General features: G+C 46.6%; 8 protein-coding genes across 8 annotated transcripts; 3 read left to right on the top strand and 5 right to left on the bottom strand.

The window, feature by feature from the left end:
• Window positions 1-2,987: 2,987 nt before the first annotated feature.
• On the bottom strand, window positions 2,988-5,193 carry FMAN_09919 (uncharacterized protein; the record flags this gene model as incomplete). The annotated part of the gene is made up of 2 exons (XM_041820535.1): window positions 2,988-4,930; window positions 5,007-5,193. 2 exons carry the CDS (start codon window positions 5,191-5,193, stop codon window positions 2,988-2,990), a joined length of 2,130 nt encoding a protein of 709 aa, XP_041686405.1.
• Window positions 5,194-6,970: 1,777 nt separating this feature from the next.
• FMAN_09918 (uncharacterized protein) lies at window positions 6,971-8,605 on the top strand (the record flags this gene model as incomplete). The annotated part of the gene is made up of 1 exon (XM_041820533.1): window positions 6,971-8,605. The coding sequence occupies one exon, from the start codon at window positions 6,971-6,973 to the stop codon at window positions 8,603-8,605; it is 1,635 nt and encodes a 544-aa protein (XP_041686404.1).
• Window positions 8,606-9,078: 473 nt separating this feature from the next.
• On the bottom strand, window positions 9,079-10,616 carry FMAN_09917 (putative aldehyde dehydrogenase; the record flags this gene model as incomplete). Its single annotated transcript, XM_041820532.1, has 2 exons — window positions 9,079-10,248; window positions 10,293-10,616. 2 exons carry the CDS (start codon window positions 10,614-10,616, stop codon window positions 9,079-9,081), a joined length of 1,494 nt encoding a protein of 497 aa, XP_041686403.1.
• A 795-nt stretch (window positions 10,617-11,411) lies between these two features.
• On the top strand, window positions 11,412-13,198 carry FMAN_09916 (uncharacterized protein; the record flags this gene model as incomplete). Its single annotated transcript, XM_041820531.1, has 4 exons — window positions 11,412-11,763; window positions 11,811-12,106; window positions 12,159-12,358; window positions 12,415-13,198. 4 exons carry the CDS (start codon window positions 11,412-11,414, stop codon window positions 13,196-13,198), a joined length of 1,632 nt encoding a protein of 543 aa, XP_041686402.1.
• Window positions 13,199-14,255: 1,057 nt separating this feature from the next.
• Window positions 14,256-14,732, bottom strand: FMAN_09915 (uncharacterized protein; the record flags this gene model as incomplete). The annotated part of the gene is made up of 2 exons (XM_041820530.1): window positions 14,256-14,518; window positions 14,567-14,732. The coding sequence occupies 2 exons, from the start codon at window positions 14,730-14,732 to the stop codon at window positions 14,256-14,258; spliced, it is 429 nt and encodes a 142-aa protein (XP_041686401.1).
• A 981-nt stretch (window positions 14,733-15,713) lies between these two features.
• Window positions 15,714-16,836, top strand: FMAN_09914 (uncharacterized protein; the record flags this gene model as incomplete). The annotated part of the gene is made up of 4 exons (XM_041820529.1): window positions 15,714-16,237; window positions 16,292-16,362; window positions 16,440-16,512; window positions 16,794-16,836. The coding sequence occupies 4 exons, from the start codon at window positions 15,714-15,716 to the stop codon at window positions 16,834-16,836; spliced, it is 711 nt and encodes a 236-aa protein (XP_041686400.1).
• A 1,027-nt stretch (window positions 16,837-17,863) lies between these two features.
• FMAN_09913 (uncharacterized protein) lies at window positions 17,864-18,367 on the bottom strand (the record flags this gene model as incomplete). The annotated part of the gene is made up of 1 exon (XM_041820528.1): window positions 17,864-18,367. One exon carries the CDS (start codon window positions 18,365-18,367, stop codon window positions 17,864-17,866), a length of 504 nt encoding a protein of 167 aa, XP_041686399.1.
• A 511-nt stretch (window positions 18,368-18,878) lies between these two features.
• On the bottom strand, window positions 18,879-20,362 carry FMAN_09912 (uncharacterized protein; the record flags this gene model as incomplete). Its single annotated transcript, XM_041820527.1, has 2 exons — window positions 18,879-19,526; window positions 19,571-20,362. The coding sequence occupies 2 exons, from the start codon at window positions 20,360-20,362 to the stop codon at window positions 18,879-18,881; spliced, it is 1,440 nt and encodes a 479-aa protein (XP_041686398.1).
• Between the last annotated feature and the right edge of the window lie 1,092 nt (window positions 20,363-21,454).

Genomic DNA, 21,454 nt, shown 5'->3' with positions numbered 1-21,454 from the left:
TATTAAAAAAAACTTTTTATTTAAAAATTAATTTAATTTAATTAAAATAGCTATTTTTAATTATATTTTAATTAATATAATTAATATAATTAGTTGTATAAATTTAAATATTTTAGGTTATATAACATCTTTAAATTAGCTAGTTAAAAAGCTATTATAATTAAAAGACCTAAAAGAAGCTATAAAGTAAGGTAAGACTTTAATAATTCATTAAGTTATCTTTTTAATTGCCTTTTTAAGTTTAAATTTAATAAGCTATTAAAAATAGCTATAAAATATAATTATTAAGGCTAAATTAAGAAAGTAAAAAAATAAATATAAAATAATAATAAAAATTTATAAAAATTTAAAGAAAATTAAATTAACTTTTATATAAGTTAATTAATAAAAGCTTAATTAACCTAAAGTTAATAATAAATCTATTAATTAAATATATATATTAAAGTATATAATTAATTAACTTAATATTTAAAAACTATAAATAAAGTAATATTAATAAAGAAGTAGTAATTTAAACTGAAGATATTATTTTATATAGATTATTCTTAAGCTATTATTTTTATTTTAATTATATTATTTAGTTTTAAATCTTTATAGAAATCGCTAGCTATTTTAGGGAAAGTGCCACTTTCTAACATCAAGAGCGCGAATAGATCTAGTGGCAAGCAATAGCAATCGGCCCTTAACATTGCTTCGCAGACCGTAATGTCTGATGTATAATTACCGTTCTCACCTTTAAGTTAATTCTCTAGGTCTAGATTAACAAGTCTTATAGTTTCCAAATGTCAATGGTATCCAGATTGCGTAAGTCACTCTGAAACCTTGCCATATCGATCATAACAACTAACAACGAGGATCAGTGGAGCGAAAGCACATCAGTCACACAACGTCGAGTCTTACTCAAATGTCATCAGTGCCAAGTTCTTCGATGGGGAACAAAGGATTACATCCGGTCATATCTGGAAAATGGAAGCATTGACTACAGCCAGAAGCCGCATATTGGTGGGAACTCTGGCAGTTGGGAACCTACTCGGGATCAGGTTGATATGGCTAAGTGAACAGTATACGATTCAGAGCGGAAGAAGAATAGGAAAGTAATGGCTGACGGAGATTGGTGGTATATCGAGAAGGGCGGTACCAAGGTCTGGTTTTGAAACAAAGTTCTTTGTGGGATTGCATGCTCTAAGCGACCAGATCCAACTGTAAATACACATATAGAACACTATGTAGATATTATAGGATAGTTTCTCGCTAATATTTTCAGCGTGTTTATGCCCAATGCCACCAAGTTTCATCCTTAATCTGATCCTGAGATTATAATCACCACCCAAGGCTCCCGATTGCAAAGCCCGCGGTTTTAGATCGCCTCCTGGAATATTTAACAGACCTTACTGATTGATAGTTAAAGTTTATAATATCTCAACGAGATATATTAAGCTAACACACTAAAAAATACTAATTAACTTTAGGCTTCTAAAGGCAATATATATATAGCCTCTATAAAGATAAGTCTCCTAATTAAAATTAGAATAATATGCTTTTATGATGACTTAATTAGTAACCTTATTGGCAGCTGCTGGGATATAAGAAGCCGGCCTGATCCCTTATTGCTAGAAGCAGAAGAAATGCTCACATAAAAAAACACAAACGTGTAGAGAAATAAGTAAAAAGGACAGATCGTCCAATCTAGCTTTCAGGATGAGCAGATAGACTTCAATACAGAAGCTTAATCTCCCAGACGTGGCCACTGATGAAGTCACATGTGGCATAAATAAACACAGTCAAAATCACATTAAGTTCCCTTGAAAAGGGTTAACAGACCTTACTACATTGTCTTATAGACTCGCCGTATTATGTTCCAGGCTTAAATTTAGGTCATGATGCTACTTAGAAACCTTACATATATAGATCAAATTTCGCTGGAACGACCATTCTAACATCAAGTATTGTTCTAAGCTCTGAAGAGAGCTAAACAATAGTAGACAGAGTGGTGGAACTAAAGTAAATATTTTCTGGCTCGCATTATTCTCGTTACAAGCCCAAAACAATGAATATAGCGAAATCAATGGGAAAAGCTTGCTGGCTATGTCTTCTCATCCGATGTGAGGCTAAGATGCGGTGATGGCCGAGACGGCAAAGAGCCTCTGGTCCCTCTTATTTTGTGCCTCGAACTTGGGCAAGCTACAAGTACGGATACAGAATCCCAGTCTTTTAACATCCTTCCATATCTCTAGTCTGTCAAGATTGATGGGTGTCTCGGGTGTCAAGATCTGGAATAGCCTTTCCCCGAAGACCAATCTTCTATAGACATAATATCTACCAGAACTAACCATCCTGCCTACTCTAACTAGGGTTAGGTCTAGGGAATTAAGTTAATAGGAAGAATAAGTTAAACTGAATTAAATAAAGTTTTAATTTAGTTTTAAAATCTTTAATATTTCCTATATTTAGCTAGCTTTAAATATAATAATTAGTTTTTTTAATAACTATTAATTAATTAAAAATATTTTTTAGTTTTATATATTTATAAAAATATATAAGGCTTTTTTATTAATTATTAGGCTAAACTTAATATTTATAATAATTTAAAGCCTTTTTTAAGCCTTTAAACTCCTTTTTAATTATTTTCTTTTAAGACTTTTTATTTTTCTTAAAGATTACTAATTAATATATTATAATTTTTATAATTTTTATTATTTTATTACCTTAAATAAAAAGTATTTAAACTTTATAACATTAAAATAATATTACTTTAAGTTATATTATAAATTTTTTAATAATATATAAAGCCTTTTAATTATATAATAAAAATTATTATTTAACTCTTATTTATTACTTATTATATATTAAATATACTAAAAAGAAAAACCCTCTATTTAAAGCCTAACTATCTTTTATATCTTAAATAAAGCTATAGGCCGTTTTACCAGGCATTCTAAAGCAGCAGATAGTCAATCAATATCCCATTTTCTGGCCTGCTCCACTTGCTATCCAGGCATTTCTAGCCCTGTCCTTCTCAAAACCTCGAGCCAATGTATGTCGGTACTGCCTGGCTGAGAGTTGTCGTATTCTGACCAAATAGTCTTGACAAGCTGACATATACTATCGCTAGCTCTGTATGGTAGCGCTTGTTGAATGTTGCCAAGCCTGGCCCAGACAAGACATCTTGCCTGAGATAACTCAAGAGCTAATTGCGGAATGGACGCATATGAAGCGAGTGCTGGGTTTGTTGTATCTAGAGATAAATCTGGAAGAAGACAGGATGCCGACTGGGTAAGATCAAATGAAGCCCAGTTCTCGACCCTCGAGCCGTCTTGCGATCCCAAGTGACTAAATCTGAGTCCGGCGGCTGCAGAGAGATACAGCATGGGATGGATGAATTTGGAGCCTGACTCAGCCGGAATCTTCTCAAGTATGGCCACAAGTTGCAAGGTGAAACTGGCGAGAAACCTTGCACGATATGTCTTGTCTCCAGATGTCACATTGACGGCGTTATCAGGTGATGTGTTGGCAAGAAGTGAATTATCCTGCCCCTCTTTATGTTTGGTATCAAGATCGTGGAAAGTCAAGTAAAGCTGGAGCAGTGCGGCTTGGCGATACGCCTCTGCTGTCTGAAATAGATGAGAAAGGGGTGTCTTATTGTCTCTCGTCTCCACGGAGTATCCTTGTGCCTCTTCCAAAAGGACGAGAGTCTTGAAATCCATAGCCAACAGCTCTCTCTGCAGCTCGAGTGCAACCGATATATCGCACAACGCATTGCTTGTTGTTTCAAGTGTCAACGTGACGTTCTTCTTGTCTCGATAGCACACGCTGCGGCATAGAGCCAACACTTGTCCAAAGACACTAATCACCTCGTTGGAGAGGCCGCACCATGAATTGGGCCGAGTCCCGAAGGGATTTGGGCCCGAATCGTAGCAAGTTTCAACTTCGCACATGGCGTCGGAAACAGTTGTCTGCAGGTTCATTGCTTTTCGAAGCCTGCTATGGTACTTTTTCCGCCTCTGGTCGACTTTGACTGGCATTGAGCCGCGACCTATTGCGGCGACGAGCATCTCCCAGTACGTGAGTGCCTGGCAAAAGTAGGCATGGATCAAGGCATCGCCCGGAGCAAGGTTCAACTTCCACATGAAGAGTAACTCGCGGGCCGATTCTAGCCAAGGTTGCTGAGCTGGGAAAGTAGTGACGATCCAATGTGACGAAGTGCCCAATCCAAACACGGCAAAGACCAGATCAGAAGTCACTTTGGTTGGCAAAGACGCCCGAACCTGGGATATAGCGTGATTGATAGCTAAAGTTGCTTGCTGCTTTAATGATGGTAATGTGTCCCTCAGCTGTGGCATGGTAGTCATCAGGCAGGCCGCCGACATAACTTGCATCATATAGAAGACAGTCTCAGATGTACTCCATGAGCTCCAGGCCAATTGACGGTTGTAATTAATCTCAGAGTCAAATGTAGATCGCATTGGACAAATGAAACGGAACCAATGCTCAATTAAGGTGGTTGGCAAGTGAACGGGCGCTTTTGGGATTCCTTGGTTAGATGGGCAAGACAAGTCATACTGCAATGAGGATGTTGGAATAAGCTCGCCATCATGCAATGAGTCCCAGGCAGTATCATCGATGTGTTGCGTATCCCCGCCAAATTCTGTAGGTTCCCATGTTGACGGGCCTTCAGTCAGCCAACTCAGGTTAGGGTCGATAGATATATCGGCAAATTCATTCATCGCGACGTCTACATTAGTTGGTAATTCCGTCGACAACATCATTTCAATCGCTTGGCTTGTGCTGGGAGGAAGTCGGCTTCGGTCTTGTTCCGAGGTTGTCACTTCTGGGTGTGACGTTGTTCTGGCCCGCTCATGCTTCCTTGACCAGCGCAACTTTGCCTCAAACCCAGGGCACTTGGAACCAAGCTTGGTGCAGTTTTTGCATTCTGGACGACTTTCGTCGCATCTAATCTACCCTAGAGTCAGACGCGTAAAAGGCCCAGCACAGATGCTATCACTCACCCGCCTGGCTTTGCACCGTGCGCATCCCAGTCGTGATTTTGCTGCTCCCCTGCGAGTCCGCTTGGTCTTGGGTGCGCGCGAAGGTGCGGATGAAGTCCTGGGCTCCATCACGGTACCCAAGGGTGAGGCAGAGCTTGTTTACAGCAGTTTTTGCTCTTCGGGTGATCGGGACAACCCAGAGCGTCATGTATGGTGGCAGTTTCGAGACTTGGTCGGAAAGAGAAGGCGGTAAAAGGCAACAGAGTTTTATCATAGCCAATAGTCGCCCAGTATTTAGTCATGCGGTGGCAAGCCAGGAGCTCGGTAATTGTGGTGACGCAGCGTTTGCGCTAACCACAAATGCCCGTTCTAAGTGGCCTAGGGCTGCCTCTACACTGTGCTTTCATTTTTGTATTTGCCAGTTACTCCATCAACTTGATTCTGTTCTAGATCCGAGTTCCCATAGCGCTGTCACTCAACTCTGTGGTATGCTCACTATCGAAACCAGCGGCATCTTTTGCCCATTTGATGCCCACAGAATCTAGGTCGGCACCAACATTAACGTCTTGTGCCTAATATGGGCAGGTACATCGGCCACCAAGAAGAGTCGCTGGTTCATAAATTCGTGTACACATCGTAGGCATTGGCAGGCATCTCGCATAAGGACAGCCGAGAACTCCGCTGTCTCCCCATCAATCGTGATGGGGACTCTTGGAGGCGTTGGACTGGCTGCAGTCCTTGAATCGACATTCGCTTGAGCAGTTGCGGTAGTGTTATAGGACCGTGTCGAGGAGAACGCGTGGGGCGTATGGATGGTGGCTTTTAAATCAGTTTCACTTCCTGGCATTGACTTTGGTGAAGCCTTTTAGTTTCGACCCTGATTAAACAGTTGCATGATCAGAAGATCACAATGTCAACATGCATTGTTCGTTGTCAGGAAATTGACTCTTCAATCCTGCCCAGAAGACGGTCGTGTGGTCGATAGCAGTCGCTGGAAAGGTGTCGCGCCCGCACCTGAGCGTGTAGCCTTTGTACCTTGCATTTTAAAGTATCGTGGAGAATGTTTGCGACTAAGACAGGTATCACTTACTGATAAGCTCGGCCGCAAGGACAGATATTAATATTGTCCCGATGGCTGAAATGCCCGCATTCCTTCTCATAGCACCATGATAAAAACCAAGCTCCGTGTTATTAGCCCGATCTGCACAACATCTACGAGGCTTCAGGGGCGTTGCCAGGTTGACTTGCAGGTTTCTGACTTTTAGTCAAGTAACTACATGGAGTACTCTCGTATTTACTTGCCCGATGCTATGTGTGGGTTGAAATGAGACACAAGCCATGATTCATTCCGGTAGATAAGGGCCAGATCGGCAAGCCCGTAAATTTAGCCGGGCTGTAAGTCGATACATTTGTCGATAAAGTACCCTTGCAACGGACCGCAACGAGCTAGACTGGATCTGGTCAGAAAATACGGCATGCGTTGCAGAGGCGTGATCGGTTGGTGTAATTTGACAATCCGTGCTGCCTGACTGGCATCAAGGGTACATGGTATGCTCAGCAATGCGGAGACGAGATCCGATAGCTCCCATCTCCCATCTTCTCATTATGAACGCTCCAGAAACATTCTGCAATACCATCACAGCCTTTACGAGTATGCACGGTTACTGAGTACCGTCTACATCCCTGACGAAACTTTGAGAACTCGAGCGACCCCGAAACGCTATATCGGGAGGGGCAGCCCGATCTAAGTGGCGCGTCCGTCAAGAGCTAATTCCCAACTCGGCAATTAAGTACGCGGTCCTTCAAACAGCCGGCCCGAGATTCTCCTGTATACAGGTGGAAGCCCCGGGAATCAACCCGGCTATATATCGCTGAATCGTTGATCTCTATTTTAGACAATTACCATCAGATAACTGCACCACAATAACTCCAATCTGGTGATAATTTAACTTCTCAAATCCGCGAGCGACACTGACACCACTATCATGACTACTGTCACTCTCCCACCTGGCGCCGACAGATCCTATGACTACGTCATTGTCGGCGGTGGCACAGCTGGTTGTGTCCTGGGTACTCGGCTCGCCCAGTATCTCCCAGAGTGTCGGGTATTGATTATCGAAGCCGGTCCGAGCGATCACAATATTCCAACCGTCCAAAATCTGAAGGAATGGCTTAGTGTCCTAGGCGGTGATCTCGATTACGATTATGAGACCACAGAGCAGCCGAATGGGAACAGTCATATTCGCCACTCACGAGCAAAGGTATTAGGCGGTTGTTCTTCGCATAACACAATGATCGCATTTCGTCCATTCCGATATGATATGGAACGATGGGTTGCGAAGGGTTGTCGCGGATGGGATTGGGAGACCATGATGGGGCACATTGATCATCTACGGAACCAGATCCAGCCAGTACATAACCGCCATCGCAATCAGCTGACGAAGGACTGGATCAAGTCTTGTTCGACAGCAATGGATATTCCAATTATCCAAGATTTCAACACCGAAATTCTTGATAAAGGTCAACTGAGCGAGGCCGTCGGCTTCTTTAATATCGCATACAATCCAGATACCCACCAACGAAGTAGTGCCTCTGTTGCTTACGTTCATCCAATTATCCGCGGCGAGGAACGGCGCCCGAACCTTACAATTCTGACCGAAGCCCACGTCTCCAAGATCAACATCGAGAAGTCCATCGCCGACAGCGTCGATATTACTCTCAAGTCCGGTGATCGATACACAGTTGTCCCTCGGAAGGAAATTATTCTTTGCGGCGGTGCAATTGACACTCCGCGTTTGATGCTGCTGTCCGGCCTCGGCCCCAGGGGTCAGCTCGAGGAACTAGGAATCGAGGTGACAAAGGACATCCCTGGCGTTGGCGAAAACCTTCAAGATCATGCCGAAGGCATCATCACGTGGGAGCTTGACCGGCAGGTACCACAAAACAAGACTACGATGAATTCCGACGCCGGGCTCTTCCTACGGAGAGAACCGGTCGGTGCCGCTGGAGACGACGGCAACGCGGCAGACTTGATGATGCATTGTTATCAAGCTTGTTACTCCCATCACACTACACGAATGGGATTTGAGGATATCCCCGAGCCCTACGTCTTCTCCATGACCCCGAACATCCCACGCCCTCGATCGCGCGGCCGAGTATATCTCAAGTCCGCAGATCCCAAGGTCAAGCCGGCCCTCGATTTCCAGTACTTTAGCGACCCAGAAGGCTATGATGACGCAACCATGACCTGGGGAATTAAGATGGCACGCAAGATAGCCAAAGAGAGTCCGTTCAAGGATTGGTTAAGGCGCGAGGTAGCACCTGGGCCTGCGGTCCAAACGGACGAAGACATTAGCAAATACGTCCGTAGCGTGCACCATACAGTCTACCATCCATGCGGGACAACAAAAATGGGCGACCCTACTCATGACAAGATGGCCGTCGTGGACCCAGAACTTCGAGTCCGTGGTGTAAAGCGGTTGCGGATTGCTGACGCGGGCGTCTTTCCTGACGTGCCCACAATCAACCCGATGCTCACTGTACTAGCGGTAGGCGAGCGAGCTGCCGAGTTAATTGCTACTGGGGAGGGATGGCGACCTGGTCCATCTGCGAACTTGTAGTTTGGAAGAGCATGTATCATTCAACCTGGTAGTAAAACCTGGTCTCTTTCAGCTCGAACCCTAAAATGAATATGTAATGTCAAAGCCAGTAGATTACACGTGATACGCTTCGTACTTAAATATGAATACTAGAGACCGGAATTGAATGTTACCTCTATTTTGAACGAAGCACAAGCTACGATAAAGTCATGATGGTAGTTGTGCGCCAACGCACTAGCTCTTATGCTCGCCCTTCGGCATGTATTCTTCGTATTGAGGTCCTGAGTTGCTACTGGAGTATTGGGGCTTGCTCGCACAGATAAGGCTACAAGATCTCCTAGATGTCACCTGCGTGGTTGTGCAGCACACAAACGCCGCACAAATACCGGAATCCCTCTTCGAGGCCAATATTGCCATCCTTGGGAGAAGGACCGTGCACTGGCGACAAGATTTGCATGTCAACTCAATAGATTTCCTACAAAATCATCGTAGTACTATAGCTTACTGCCCATGTTGATGAGTACGGACTTGCTCTGGGTGTATGCTTCCAAGGCGGCTTCTCCAAGCTCTCTGCCAATGCCGCTCTGCTTTACACCACCAAATGGGACGCGGACATCTGAGTCCTGGCTGCTGTTTATCCAAACTATCCCGGCCTCTACCCGCTCCGCGATCCGGTGTGCCCTTTCCAAGTTGGTTGTGAAAGCTGCGGCACCAAGCCCATACATGGAATCATTGGCAAGAGAGATAGCTTCATCTTCTGTGCTGAACCGCATAACTGTGACGACAGGACCAAATATCTCCTCCTTGAAGATTTTCATTGATGGTGAGACCTCGGTGAATACGGTTGGGGCGATGAAAAAGCCTTTGCCGCTGATATCAATTGGTCGTCCACCTGTAGCAACAACGGCGCCCTCTTGTTGTGCGACTTGTATGTGGTTCAAGATTTGGTCGTACTGAGCCTTGGAAATTTGTGGTCCCTGGTAGGTATCCTTTGCCCATTGGTCCCCTAGCTTACTGATAGCCTTAACCCGCTGCAGAAAGCGCTCAAGGAAGTCTTCATATATCGAATCTTGCACCAAGATACGCGACGTTGCTGTACATATTTGGCCCTGGTTTGACATAATGCCCATATGGGACCACTTTACAGCCTCATCTAAATCTGCATCACTAAAAATAAGTAGTGGCGACTTTCCGCCTGTTTCAAGCGTAATGTTTTTGAGAGTATTAGCAGCAGCTTTCATAATATGGACTGCAGTAGCTGTAGAGCCAGTAAATGCAACCTTGTCCACGAGGGGATGTCCTACAAGCGCAGCACCTGCTTCTCGTCCATATCCGTTAATGATATTCACGACTCCACGCGGGAAACCTGCCTGCTTAATAAGGCCGGCGAGAAAGAGGATACTGAGGGGGGTCTGCTCAGCAGCTTTGATAACTACTGTATTGCCGCATGCTAGAGCCGGTCCTAGCTTCCAGGTAGCCATTGAAAGAGGATAATTCCAAGGGATAATCTGACCGACCACCCCAATCGGTTGCCGAAGGGTGTAAGCGAACTTTTGAGGGATTGTTGTAATAGCTTGACCAGAAATCTTGTCGGCCCATCCCGAATAATATCGAAGTACGCTAACCGCGTCGGCGAGGTCGCTATTGAGCGCTTCGGAGTAAGTCTTGCCTATTAGCAGTATGAGAAGCTTGCTTGCCTAACCCAAACCTCGGGGCACCCACCGTTGTCCCAGGCATCGATAGTAGCAAGGATCTCTTTGTTCTCTTGGACGAGGTCGGCAAGTCGCCAAAGGAGCTGGCCACGCACTGGAGCGGGCATTTGTTGCCAAGACGGGTGATGAAGGGCAGCGCGGGCGGCATTCACTGCTGTATCAACGTCGTTATGACCGGCGGCCTGCACAGTGGTGATGACCTGTTCCGAACTTCCACTGGTCAGCATTTGGCAAAGTGAAGTGGGAGGGAAGTATTTTTGTCGCTTACGCAGGATCGACCGAGGTGATAGTCTGGTTGCTGGACGATTCGATGAACTCATTGTTGATGAACAACCCAGTTGGCTGGGCAAATTCAACCCCATTGGGTGCTCGGAGATTGACAACAAGCGGCGGCATCATTCTTGTGTATGGGTTGGAATGAGACGAGTGCTGATGGCCAAGTCTGCTCGATGTAGCCACACGAACGAACGCGTTATAACATTCGGAAGCAGGCATCAAAATGCAGGCCGAGATAAAGTTTCCAACTGGGCTGCCTCTGCAGCACGGCAAACAAAAGCGGGCCTTTGTCCGTGAAGTGGAGAGGTCGTATCGTCCGTATTAAACTACCTGTTTGGGTTGGTGTAGCGGCTTCGGGCTAGTCGGCTCATCCGACCAGTTGGGGTAGAAAATATGCTGCAAGTCGCACACATCTTGTGGTGGTGTTTGGTCTTTCTTTATTTCTCTCTTCTTGCCCTGGCCAACTCAGTTCTTATCTTGAAGTTGGAAGGCATTAGAAGCGTGTGGGCCAAAGAGGTCATTAGATGCATCTAGCCCTTTAGTCCAAGCCTAGTCCCCCAAGGCCCTGGTTCTGTCAAGGACCGATACTGATATCAAGAGTTACTGTTAATTAGTACGGCATAGTACTGGCCACTTATGTAGCATCCAAAGCAGACCCAGCTATTTCTCATCTTGCCTATATCTCACTCCACTTCAACCTGGGCCATCCCAACCCAAGTCTCTCTTGTCCTTCTCTCCCCATCCAGCCATCCGTCAGCTGTTACCAATCATCTCCGCTTTCTACCGTGATATCACATTGTGCGTGTCTCACCCTGCTGCTGTCATTACTAGCATCCGAGATGACGACCGCGCTGCCTTCGACCACGACACCGTCGCTCACAAACCGTAACAAGGATGTCAATTCACCTTCAAAAGATGGCTTGCATGTTGACGGAAACCACAACGCTGATGATCTGCTCCAAGATCTAGGATACACAGCCCAGTTCACTCGCAACAGATCAACCCTTCAGGTCGCGTTTATGGCCTTCGTGCTTGCGTCTATCCCTTATGGCATGGCGACAACTATCTACTATCCTTTGATCGGTGGTGGGCCTGTCAATATCATTTGGGGATGGGTTGGTGTCTCGCTTATTGTCTCCTGTGTTGCCCTCTCGTTAGGCGAAATTACCAGTGTCTTCCCGACAGCTGGAGGTATATCGTCTCTCCCCTCCAAGCCTCTGGTTAGACATTGCTGATAGGGTATCTAAATGCAGGTGTCTATTACCAGTCTTTTATGCTATCACCTCCGCAATGGCGACGGATCGCCAGTTGGATCTGCGGCTGGTTCTATCTCGTTGGAAATATCACCATCATTGTCGCTGTTAACTTCGCGACGAGCACGTTCATTATCTCGTGCATCAACATGTTTTCTACTGACGAGGACACTACCCTGATTTCGGGCGATGCTTATCAGGTCTTTTTAATCTATCTAGCCGTCACGTTGATCTGCACCTCCATCTCGACTTTCGGAAACCGCTGGCTGCCCATTCTAGATGTAAGTTTGCATGCAGTCTCTCAACGTGTACGGAGGCTCAATCATATAACAGACTGTAGCTATTTTTGGCACATTCATCAGCCTCTTTGCTATTGTGATTACAATTTTGGTCCTGGCAAAGAACGGCAGAAGAGACGCTAAATGGGTGTTTACGCATTTTGAGGCCTCATCTGGCTGGCCAGATGGCTGGTCCTTTTGCATTGGCTTACTTCACGCGGCCTATGCCACCAGTGCGACTGGAATGATCACCAGGTTGGCTCAACTGTCGTAACAGACCCAGTCCGTCTTGATCTGCTAACACTCATTAGCATGTGCGAAGAAGTTAGGAGACCAGAGATCCAGGTTCCACGAGCCATGGTAGCTACGGTATTCATCAACCTTCTAGCCGGCGTTATGATCTTGGTGCCGGTCTGCTTCATTCTCCCCGATATCCAGGCGCTGATCGCTCTGCCTTGGGCACAGCCGATACCATATATCTTCAAGAGTGCTACTGGGTCAGCTGGAGTGTCTATGGCTTTGCTCGCCCCTGTCTTGCTGTTGGGCGTTCTTTGTGGCACTGGATGTTGCACCGTCGCATCACGGGTTATATGGGCATTTGCGCGAGATGGTGCTGTTCCAGGTGCAAAACACTGGACAAAGATCAGCCCGGCTTTGCATATTCCGCTCAACGCCATGATTCTTAGCACGACTATCCAAGTTCTGCTTGGCCTGATATATTTCGGCTCCACAGCTGCCTTCAGCGCATTTTCTGGAGTCGGCGTCATCTGTCTCACGGCCTCATATGCGACCCCTATCACCATCAGTTTACTTAGGGGGCGTGAAGAAGTGAGCAGGGGCTGCTTCTATTTTGGCTTCTTTGGCGCTGTGTGCAATGTTGTTGCTATTGGTGAGCATCTCTTCCTCAGCTGTGATTTTGCTTCCAATTTCGCTTACCTACCTTTTCCAAATTCTAGCTTGGTCACTTTTGGCTATTCCCCTTTTCTGTATGCCAACGTCAGTACCAGTGACCCCTTCCACAGTCAACTATGGCCCAGTCGTCTTTGTTGCCGCCGCTCTACTTTCGGCTTTCTGGTATTGGTTCTGGGGCCATAAGAATTATGTTGGGCCGCCCACCGGACCTGTCACCTGCTGATCAGTAACATTCGTTCGATTCCCTGACAAATATCTTGGCGCATTGGGTAGTAGTCCTGATGCCTGTAGAGGCAGCCTTTCTTCATCGACTAATGCAGATGGGGCAATCCTCTCGAAGCCACTTGAGGGAAATGTGCGGGGCAGACTCAAAGCGGAGTCCTTTGAGTAGTTTGATCGGGAAATTGTCGGTGATCTCGAACCCAAGTACCATTGGAGACATGGCCGGAGGAGCTTTCTTCTGAACATGGCTGTTTTCTTGATGGAGTCAGCTACTGGAAGCTAAGCGCCTCAGAGAAAGGCTATCGCTGAAAAGTCAGGTGACGGGTGGATCGATCATCCCCTGGCTAATTGGGTGCGCTTTAGGATTGCTTTATTTCATGTTTTTTTATTCTAGTTTCGCGCCTTGAGTATCCAAACTCCAACCAGTTTAAAACCCTGTCTCCTTAAATTTCTTTCGCAACCCAAACCCATAGCTAGAAATGCTTGAGATCACGTCTTATCCTAGCCGAGCTTGTCTCCCATCTGAAGACGGATTTAGCTTCAGCCATGACGGGACACAGACCGTCAAGTTCCGCCAGCTCCTGACTTCGGCTCCTAACCTAGACCAGCTGAGCGCAGACACGACGTCAAATGTTCATCCAGCAACCATTGACCAATTAAAAAGAATTTCTCCTCCTCGCATCCAACGAAAAGGAGAATGCTTCTTGTCTTTGTCCCTGGCCTCGAACTAATACACTAGACAGCCCGCCTGCAACGAACCGCCTGTCACCCCATTATCGCAGCCTCTGTAGGCTTTGGTGAGAGTCTCTTGACACAGACGTGATTCGGCTTTGTATCCCTCTTCTAATGGATCCGTAACGTCCTGCTCAGTTTTGCCGTTCTTTAATTCACAGAGATCCTTCCAGTAGACGTTGTATAGGTAAGGCGCACCATATATCCATCGTTGGTACGAGATAAATGTACTGTTGTCACCCTTCTTGATTTTCTTTGACTCGGTTTCCGGGCAAGCGAAGCCTGCTTAGTTCTGTTGTGAGATGCGGTAAATGTCTTTGTGTTTGCCAAACTGGTGCGGACCGAAGCATCGTATGTCATGTCTTTCCAAAGGTATCTTAGTGTCATTAGGTTTGTGACTCAATTCCTCCTTTGATCCGGATTTCGGCTTGCCATTGGACTCTTCGTTCCCCTTGGTATCATTTGACACACTACCGTTAATCTTCTGATCGAGCGTTCCACAGTCGGACACTTCTCCCATGTCTAGAGAAACATTCGTCTCATTGATGCCTATTACAAGTTAGTCACGTATTCTCTTCGCATATCTGGACCTCTAACCATGCTGAGACTTCTCTAAACCATTGCCCCAAAGATTATCTTCATCTTTATTCTTGCCTTTGACACTAGGTTTGTGTTTCAACAAATCCTTAAATCTACTGACCATCTCTTCATAGGTCAACCATTTATCTGCATTTGTTGACAGTGTAGCTGGCTGAAGGCTCATGGGTCTAGCTGTACAGAGCCGGATGCTCTGCAAAACAATAAGTTAGAGAACACGCATGCTGGATAGGTATTGGGTTGTGTTTGGGCTTTCCGTTTGGCGGCGTTGTCTGTGGATATTTGCAGCGGTAGCCTTTGTGTAGAAAGGAGTCGGGGATATTTATACTTGTTACTCATCTCAACAATGAAGCTCTGGAAGTTTAATTGTAACAAACTTTATTATTTACTATGGAAGCTTTCGTGGAACCAGAGTTACTCATATCTTGCGCCAAATTACTGTCTGGCGTAATTTTAAGCTTTCGTATCCCTTCTTGTTCTCATTCACCATTTGATCCTCAAACGAATCGTAGGCGTCGGGTATTTTCAGTATCTGCCGCTTCAGCGATAAAGTTCACTCGCCGGATCATGTTCAACCATGCTTGCACTTATCTCCTTTGTGTCGGTATCGGATCAAAATGCTCATTTTGGCCCACCATCGGCATCACTTCGCCAATGTTGATGTTGCCGCTACGACAAACTGGGGCCAGCTGATGTATATGAGAGGGTTGAAGCTTGCCAAGTGTCATGCTTGTTTAAATTGCTTCCCATTTGGTACTTGAAAACAAGCTTTGCACAATGAAAGGTTCGCACTACCATCAAAAAGGTTGGCCACGGGGTAAGGAAAAACAGCGGACAGACGTTGGCGGGAAATCAGCGATTTTTCGTGTAAGCCATTCCGCTGTTTTTCCCTCAACCCTAGGTTGGTCACTGAGCGTTACATTGACTCAATTAAGGCCTGAAGTAGCCGCCACTGCAAATTGCCCTGCTGCTGCTAACTGTGAGCAGAGCTGGCCCACAAAGGTTAGACAGAAGCCCAGAGTTTTATGCACATCAAACTCTTTTCTGACGCTTTACCAAAACAACCTCACGGATCGCCATCGCAAGCCAAGAAGCCTTCCAACAACGACCGTGTTTAACGTCCACTTTCTCTTGACTCCCCTTCAACATGGCTTCCAGTCACACCAATCAGCAGGCTGAATCTCGTCGCGACCGCGCGCCTAACACCTCCCCTAGCGAGGCCGATCGCCGCAAGCTGCAAGACCTCGAGCTAGCTTTGGCCAAAGCCCAGCGTGAACTGGGGGTCTTTTGTATGGAGACGAACCAGACCTCCTCCCTTCTTCTTGTCGAGGACGCTACCCAAGACAACGTACAAGAACATCCCGCCCCGGAATGTGATACCGACAACTGCTGTCAACGTTGCGGCAGCCCCTATGAGTCAGAACCAGTTGCTCAAAGAGAGCACCAAAGCAATATCCCCGCAGGTGCTTCCTGTGTGATCACCCGGGTCCTGAATGCCGCTCCTCAACTCCAGACGCGTTACACGAACACCACCACTGGTGGCAGCAATGACGGGGACTGGTACTTAGGGAGCCCTGAGGGGGGTTTATGGGTGCTCAAATCAGTGGCTCCATTGAAGTGCTGGCAGACCGTGTTCGAGAGGACTGGAGTTGCGAGAGAGTTTTCTTCCAGGTGTTTGCCAACCTCCCAGAGGAGTTCAATAGTGTTTTAATGGACCATACCCAGATGTGACAGATCTACAACTCGGGCTATGACGTGGATACGGGCGAGCCGGCGCTCTGAGTGTGCCGGACGTGGTAAGCAGAAACAAGAGTTACTCTCATTGCTCGACACCATCAATTGTCGGACAACAGAGCTCACTGCTTGTACTTAGGTCGGCTGCTGTCATATTTGTCTCCGCTCCAGTTCAATGCCGATGGAGGTGGTGTCGCTTGTCTCCTCACCTGGTCAGTCATTCCCAGCCTTTCCGAACCGACACTGACAACTCACTCAAGATTCCCTCACTATACGTTTTCCCTTTTTGTATGACAAGATCCCTGTCATTGGTTCTCCATGTTAAGCTTAACCGAAATGTGGACATTCACGTGTCCATCGCGACAGTGGGAAGGTGCCCCCACGGCGATTGAGGTCCACTGAACGATAAGGAATTGAACCGAGAGGTATAGCTGTAGTATGAAGGTAAACATGATGAGTCCTTCGTTAAAAGAAGCTAATGATTGGCACGAAGTGCAGGGAGGAAGCGAGCAGCCCACGGTCAATCCGGTCTCTAAAGACGTTTGTTGGGGGCCTCCGAGATGTCTGTTCTACGCTCTTTGATAGTTTTAAGCTTAAAATACAATTGCACTGTGCTTTATTAGAGAAGGGCGATGAATTCATATGCACGCGCCCAGTTTATAATGGAGTAACAAGGCATGTATTTACAGAACGAGAGGAAGAGGGGTGAGGCCAGTACTTGAGGCAGTGAAAGTTCGTGTCTAAGCTCCGTGTAGGTTCAGTTGCATACGTGACTTGAGCGGTCGGGGCGCCACTTTCAGGCAAGTTTGTAAGTCCTGTAGTTGAGTAGAGTCAAGAGTTTTCAGGCCTCCATCGGGAACTGTGACATGTGAATATAGTGGTTGTGCCAATACTGGTTGCACCAAGGTTAGTGACACTGATCGTTGGAGCTGTGAAGGCGACAGTTGTTACCCATCAGGGGGCATGGGCCACAACAGTGGGCAAGTAACAGTTGTAGTCGTTCCGTCAGGAGTTGTCAATCCTCCATTGGGTAGTACAAGGTCATCACAGTGGTAGTGTAACCAGCAGCTACGGAAAAGTGTAGTAAGATCAGTCGTGAAAGCGAAGGAAGCAGACTGCCCTGGAATAGGGTTTCTAGGGCTATAGGGGCTGGGCTCAAGGTTCTCGCTCAGTACATGTTCCCTTTTCGGACGACAGAGTCTCTCCCATTGGTCGTCATATTTAAGCTTGTCTGCCACGTGGGCTTCCAGTTGCGTAACAGTGGTTGAGGAAGGTGCTCTAAGGCACTTGAGCAGCTCTGTGCACTTCTTACTTCAAATTCAGTCGTCTCAAGCATTTACGAGGTTCCTGTAGATGTCTGTTGCTAAAGAAATTTCGTGGGTCGGCTACTCGGCAGAAACACAAATAGTTGGTAGCGCAAGCCTGCAAGTAGAGGGAGGATCTTGGGGTCAGAAAACAGCAATTCGATGAAAGCATTGGCAGCAAGCGAATTAACTTCTAGTCCTGTGTGATCGCCTGTTCGTCCTTGCTTCCCCGCCTGGCCATCCCCATCACATCCCGCCCTCATAGCGCTAGCGTCCAGAATTCCCCCGTCAATTCAACGCCCCAATCATTGTGATTCTGCGTCTCAATCATTTCGAACCCTGCCTTTTTATATAATCTCCGCGCACCCTCCAAAATGCTCTGCGTCCAAAGATCGATATGTTGATACCCCGCTTCTCTCGCGAAATCGATGCATTTCTGAATCAGGGCTGTTCCGACACCAAGGCCTCTTGCGCTTTCGTCCACCAATAGCAATCGTAGCTTTGCAGTTTTTGGCTTTTTGTCTTGTACCAGCATGATGCAGCCGAGGAATGACCCATCCTTTTCGGCAACCCAACAGCCTTCTAGGTCGGGCTTGAAGTTGTCGAGGAAGTCGGCGGTAATTCTTGAGATGAGAGATTCGAAGCGATAGTTGAAGCCGTATTCTTGTGCGTAGACCGCTCCGTGTCTATAGGTTATGTAGCCCATGTCACCAGGTTGGTGGCTGCGAATGGTAAAAGGCGGGGAAGATGCATTGCGAGTCATTGTGAAGAAAAAGAGAAGGATGATTGTATTATCGTTGAATTCTCAAGTGAAGCTTCATCTTTTATATATGGCATTGCTTTTCCTTATTATTCGTTGGTGGGTATCACAAATGTTAGAAGGCGCATTTTTAGCCATCGACGTTTAATGTCAATTAAGGGCGCACGGCAAACTCTGCACCTATGAGGTGTTGGCTCTTGCCAAGACGCACCTTTCCGTACTTTATGGCCTGGAACGACCGCGTTATTACCGTATTCCCGAGGTTCTAGAAGGTACTGGGATCACAGTTGGACTCGGGCTGAAATCATCACCCAAAGAGCGCTTAAACTGGCATAGAATCACATCGCCAACACATAAAATGTAACGGCCAGTCCATGAGGAATTGCCCTTTCCTCCGACTGAAACAGCACGAACAACGAAAACAAGGCATCACTGCCACTGACGGGAGACAAAATGAACGATGATTTGCCATGTAATTGAAACGCTACTAAAGTCTATAGTACAAGCAGATAACTCAAGAGTTATCTCCGCAAGAGAAAACACCACGAACGCCGCCATCAGAGTTGAAGATGTCGAGAAGTTCAGTGATAGATGCCCACAGACCAGCTGCGTTCATGAAAAGTGACATGATGATGAGGAGGGCATTGACGATTGTCAAAGAGATCTTCTTCCAGTCGCGGAAGTATTGACCTTGGTTCATGTGAAACCAAAAGACGGCGCTGAAACCGTATGTGAACCAAGAGATTGTTGTCGCAGATGTAATAGAAAGGATCGAGTCAAAGACAGGAATTGCGTTGGATAGAATAAAGACGACGATCCAGAAGCCAGTGACGGAAGCGATCCAGGTTGACCAGGACTTGACAGAGTTGGAGGTGACTTCGTTGAGGTTGCCAGTCCATCTCATGACATTGACAAAGATGTACTTGGATCCAATGTGACCATAAGCGAGACCGGTAGCGAAGATGGCAGGGAGGGCGATGCCGAAAGCAGCTTTTGCAAAGGTTGTCGAGGTAGATCCCAGAATGGGAGAGGTTGTGTATTCGGCTCCGAGACAGTAGAAGATGACGGCGAAAATGACATACATGGTCATGGAACCGCATTCAAGGACAGTCAGACAGAATTTGAAGTCTTCCAGGGGGTTGGTCATCTCAGCGAGGTAGCCCTGTATCTGTTAGTATAGATCATGCTGCAATTGGCCGTACTTACAACAAAGCTGAGATTGGCAGCATACGCAAAGACAATCTTCAAGCAAGCATTGAGACCATCTCGGAAACTAGGATTTCCAACAATGACAATCTCCCTCTTCCACTCAGCCATGTTATCAACGCCCTTGGGGCCCTGAACACCAAGAACAACCATGACGAGAATGCATGCAGCCAAAACACTAAGAGCATTGGGGATACCAAGGTGTGACACAAACTTGGTGGTGCGAGGGATGCAAAAGATGTAGCAGGCTGCGCAAGAGATGAAGATGAATACAACAGTGCAAGCTGCATGGCTGCTGATTGTGTTGAGGGCAATTGAGAGGGTGACCATAGCTGAAGCTGCGACGAAGATGACCTGAATCATCATCATGGCACCGGCAATACTCTCCAGGGTCCTTCCACCGACAAAGCGGGTCATGTCGACGATGTTTAGCACCTGAGGGTGTAGTCTGTAGTATTGTAACAACTCATAGGCTGTATACCATGAGATGACACCAATACCGATCAAGGCGATGATACCGGGAACGAGACCGAGGGTCTTTAGAGTCGAGGGGAGAGACAGGATACCGAGGCCGATCTGATTGGCGAACAGGATAAAGATGGTATCCCATCGCTTCAGGGTGCGAAAGTTCTTGCCGCCTTGGGAGTAAATGTTTGTGTTGTCAGCCGACTCTTGAACAGTCTGGAAGTCATGGCCGTGACCCTGAGAGCTAATCTCGTGCTTGAGGCCATCGCTATCAGAGCTAGGATCATGGAACTGCCCAGCAGTTTTGGCGACGTTATCCTTTTCCATGTTGCGTATTGGTAGTTGTCACTTGGACAATTAATGTATGATGTAGATGTTCTGACGAGGGCTAGAAGCTGAAGAAGCAAACAAGTGGAATTCCACGGCTTTATACCACTCGCCTCACGAATCTACAAAATAGCGCAGCGATGGTCCGAGGGATAGGGGCTGGGCAAGACACTGAGACGTCATGGTAGTGGTTTCTTGATTGGTCCGCACCAAATATCGCCGCTGAAATCAAGGCTGCATTAAACTCCATCCCGGTGGATATCGCCAGGCACGGAAGCCCCATGGGGGTTTATGAAACGTTCCACATCGGTCTATAGTAATTCGGGTAGACTCGGTCACTTGGAAGAGTGAGTGATATCCGCAGAGGAAGTTGTCCGGGCCAGTCGGATACGACCAGAGTGCACTACTCTTTTGCTCGGGGTCCTTGGATGCTGGAAATTAGACCGAAGTAGGAAGTCTGTGCTTTCTTGTCGCTCGGTATCGCCGGGGTTGACGTCAGTGCCTGTCTTGACGCGTCTAGAATTTGAGCCTCATTTAGCCGCCAACGTTAACACGACGTCGACGAGATTCAGATATGATATACATTCGCGATGTCTCATTTATCTTTCCTGTCTTTAATTGTTGTTTCTACTGGTATTCATCGAGACAAAGATGAAAAGACCTTCAAACGCGAGGCAACTTTGACCATTTCTTGGCGTATTATGGGCTCATCATACTATGACTAAACCATCTCCATTCTCGCCTTGGCAAACTCCATCACCAGAGTCAAATCTCCATAATAACCCACATTTGGGTCCCCTCAATCACCAGACAATGCAAATGCTTCGTAAAATCAGGTCCCCGAGTCTGGAGTCGCGAGATTCGTCGAGTTTTCATTACTGATGAGAACCAAAACTCTCAGGAGCCCCATGGGGAAGGCGGATATTCCCCAGACGTGATTGAGCTGTCATACTTGGCAGTGAATATCACCAAGAGGTTCACGGAAGATGCAGCAGAGGATATCGGCATGCGCGGTAGATCTACGCCACTATGCCGAGTTATGTCATTCCGCTCACTTTAATTCCTTCTAGAAATTCCAAGCTGCTTTCGGTG

Source organism: Fusarium mangiferae (genome assembly GCF_900044065.1).
Source record: "Fusarium mangiferae strain MRC7560 genome assembly, contig: FMAN_scaffold011, whole genome shotgun sequence".
NCBI lineage: Eukaryota > Fungi > Ascomycota > Sordariomycetes > Hypocreales > Nectriaceae > Fusarium > Fusarium mangiferae.
The sequence above is the reverse complement of the archived record's forward strand: the minus strand, read 5'-3'. Positions and strand labels throughout refer to the sequence as shown.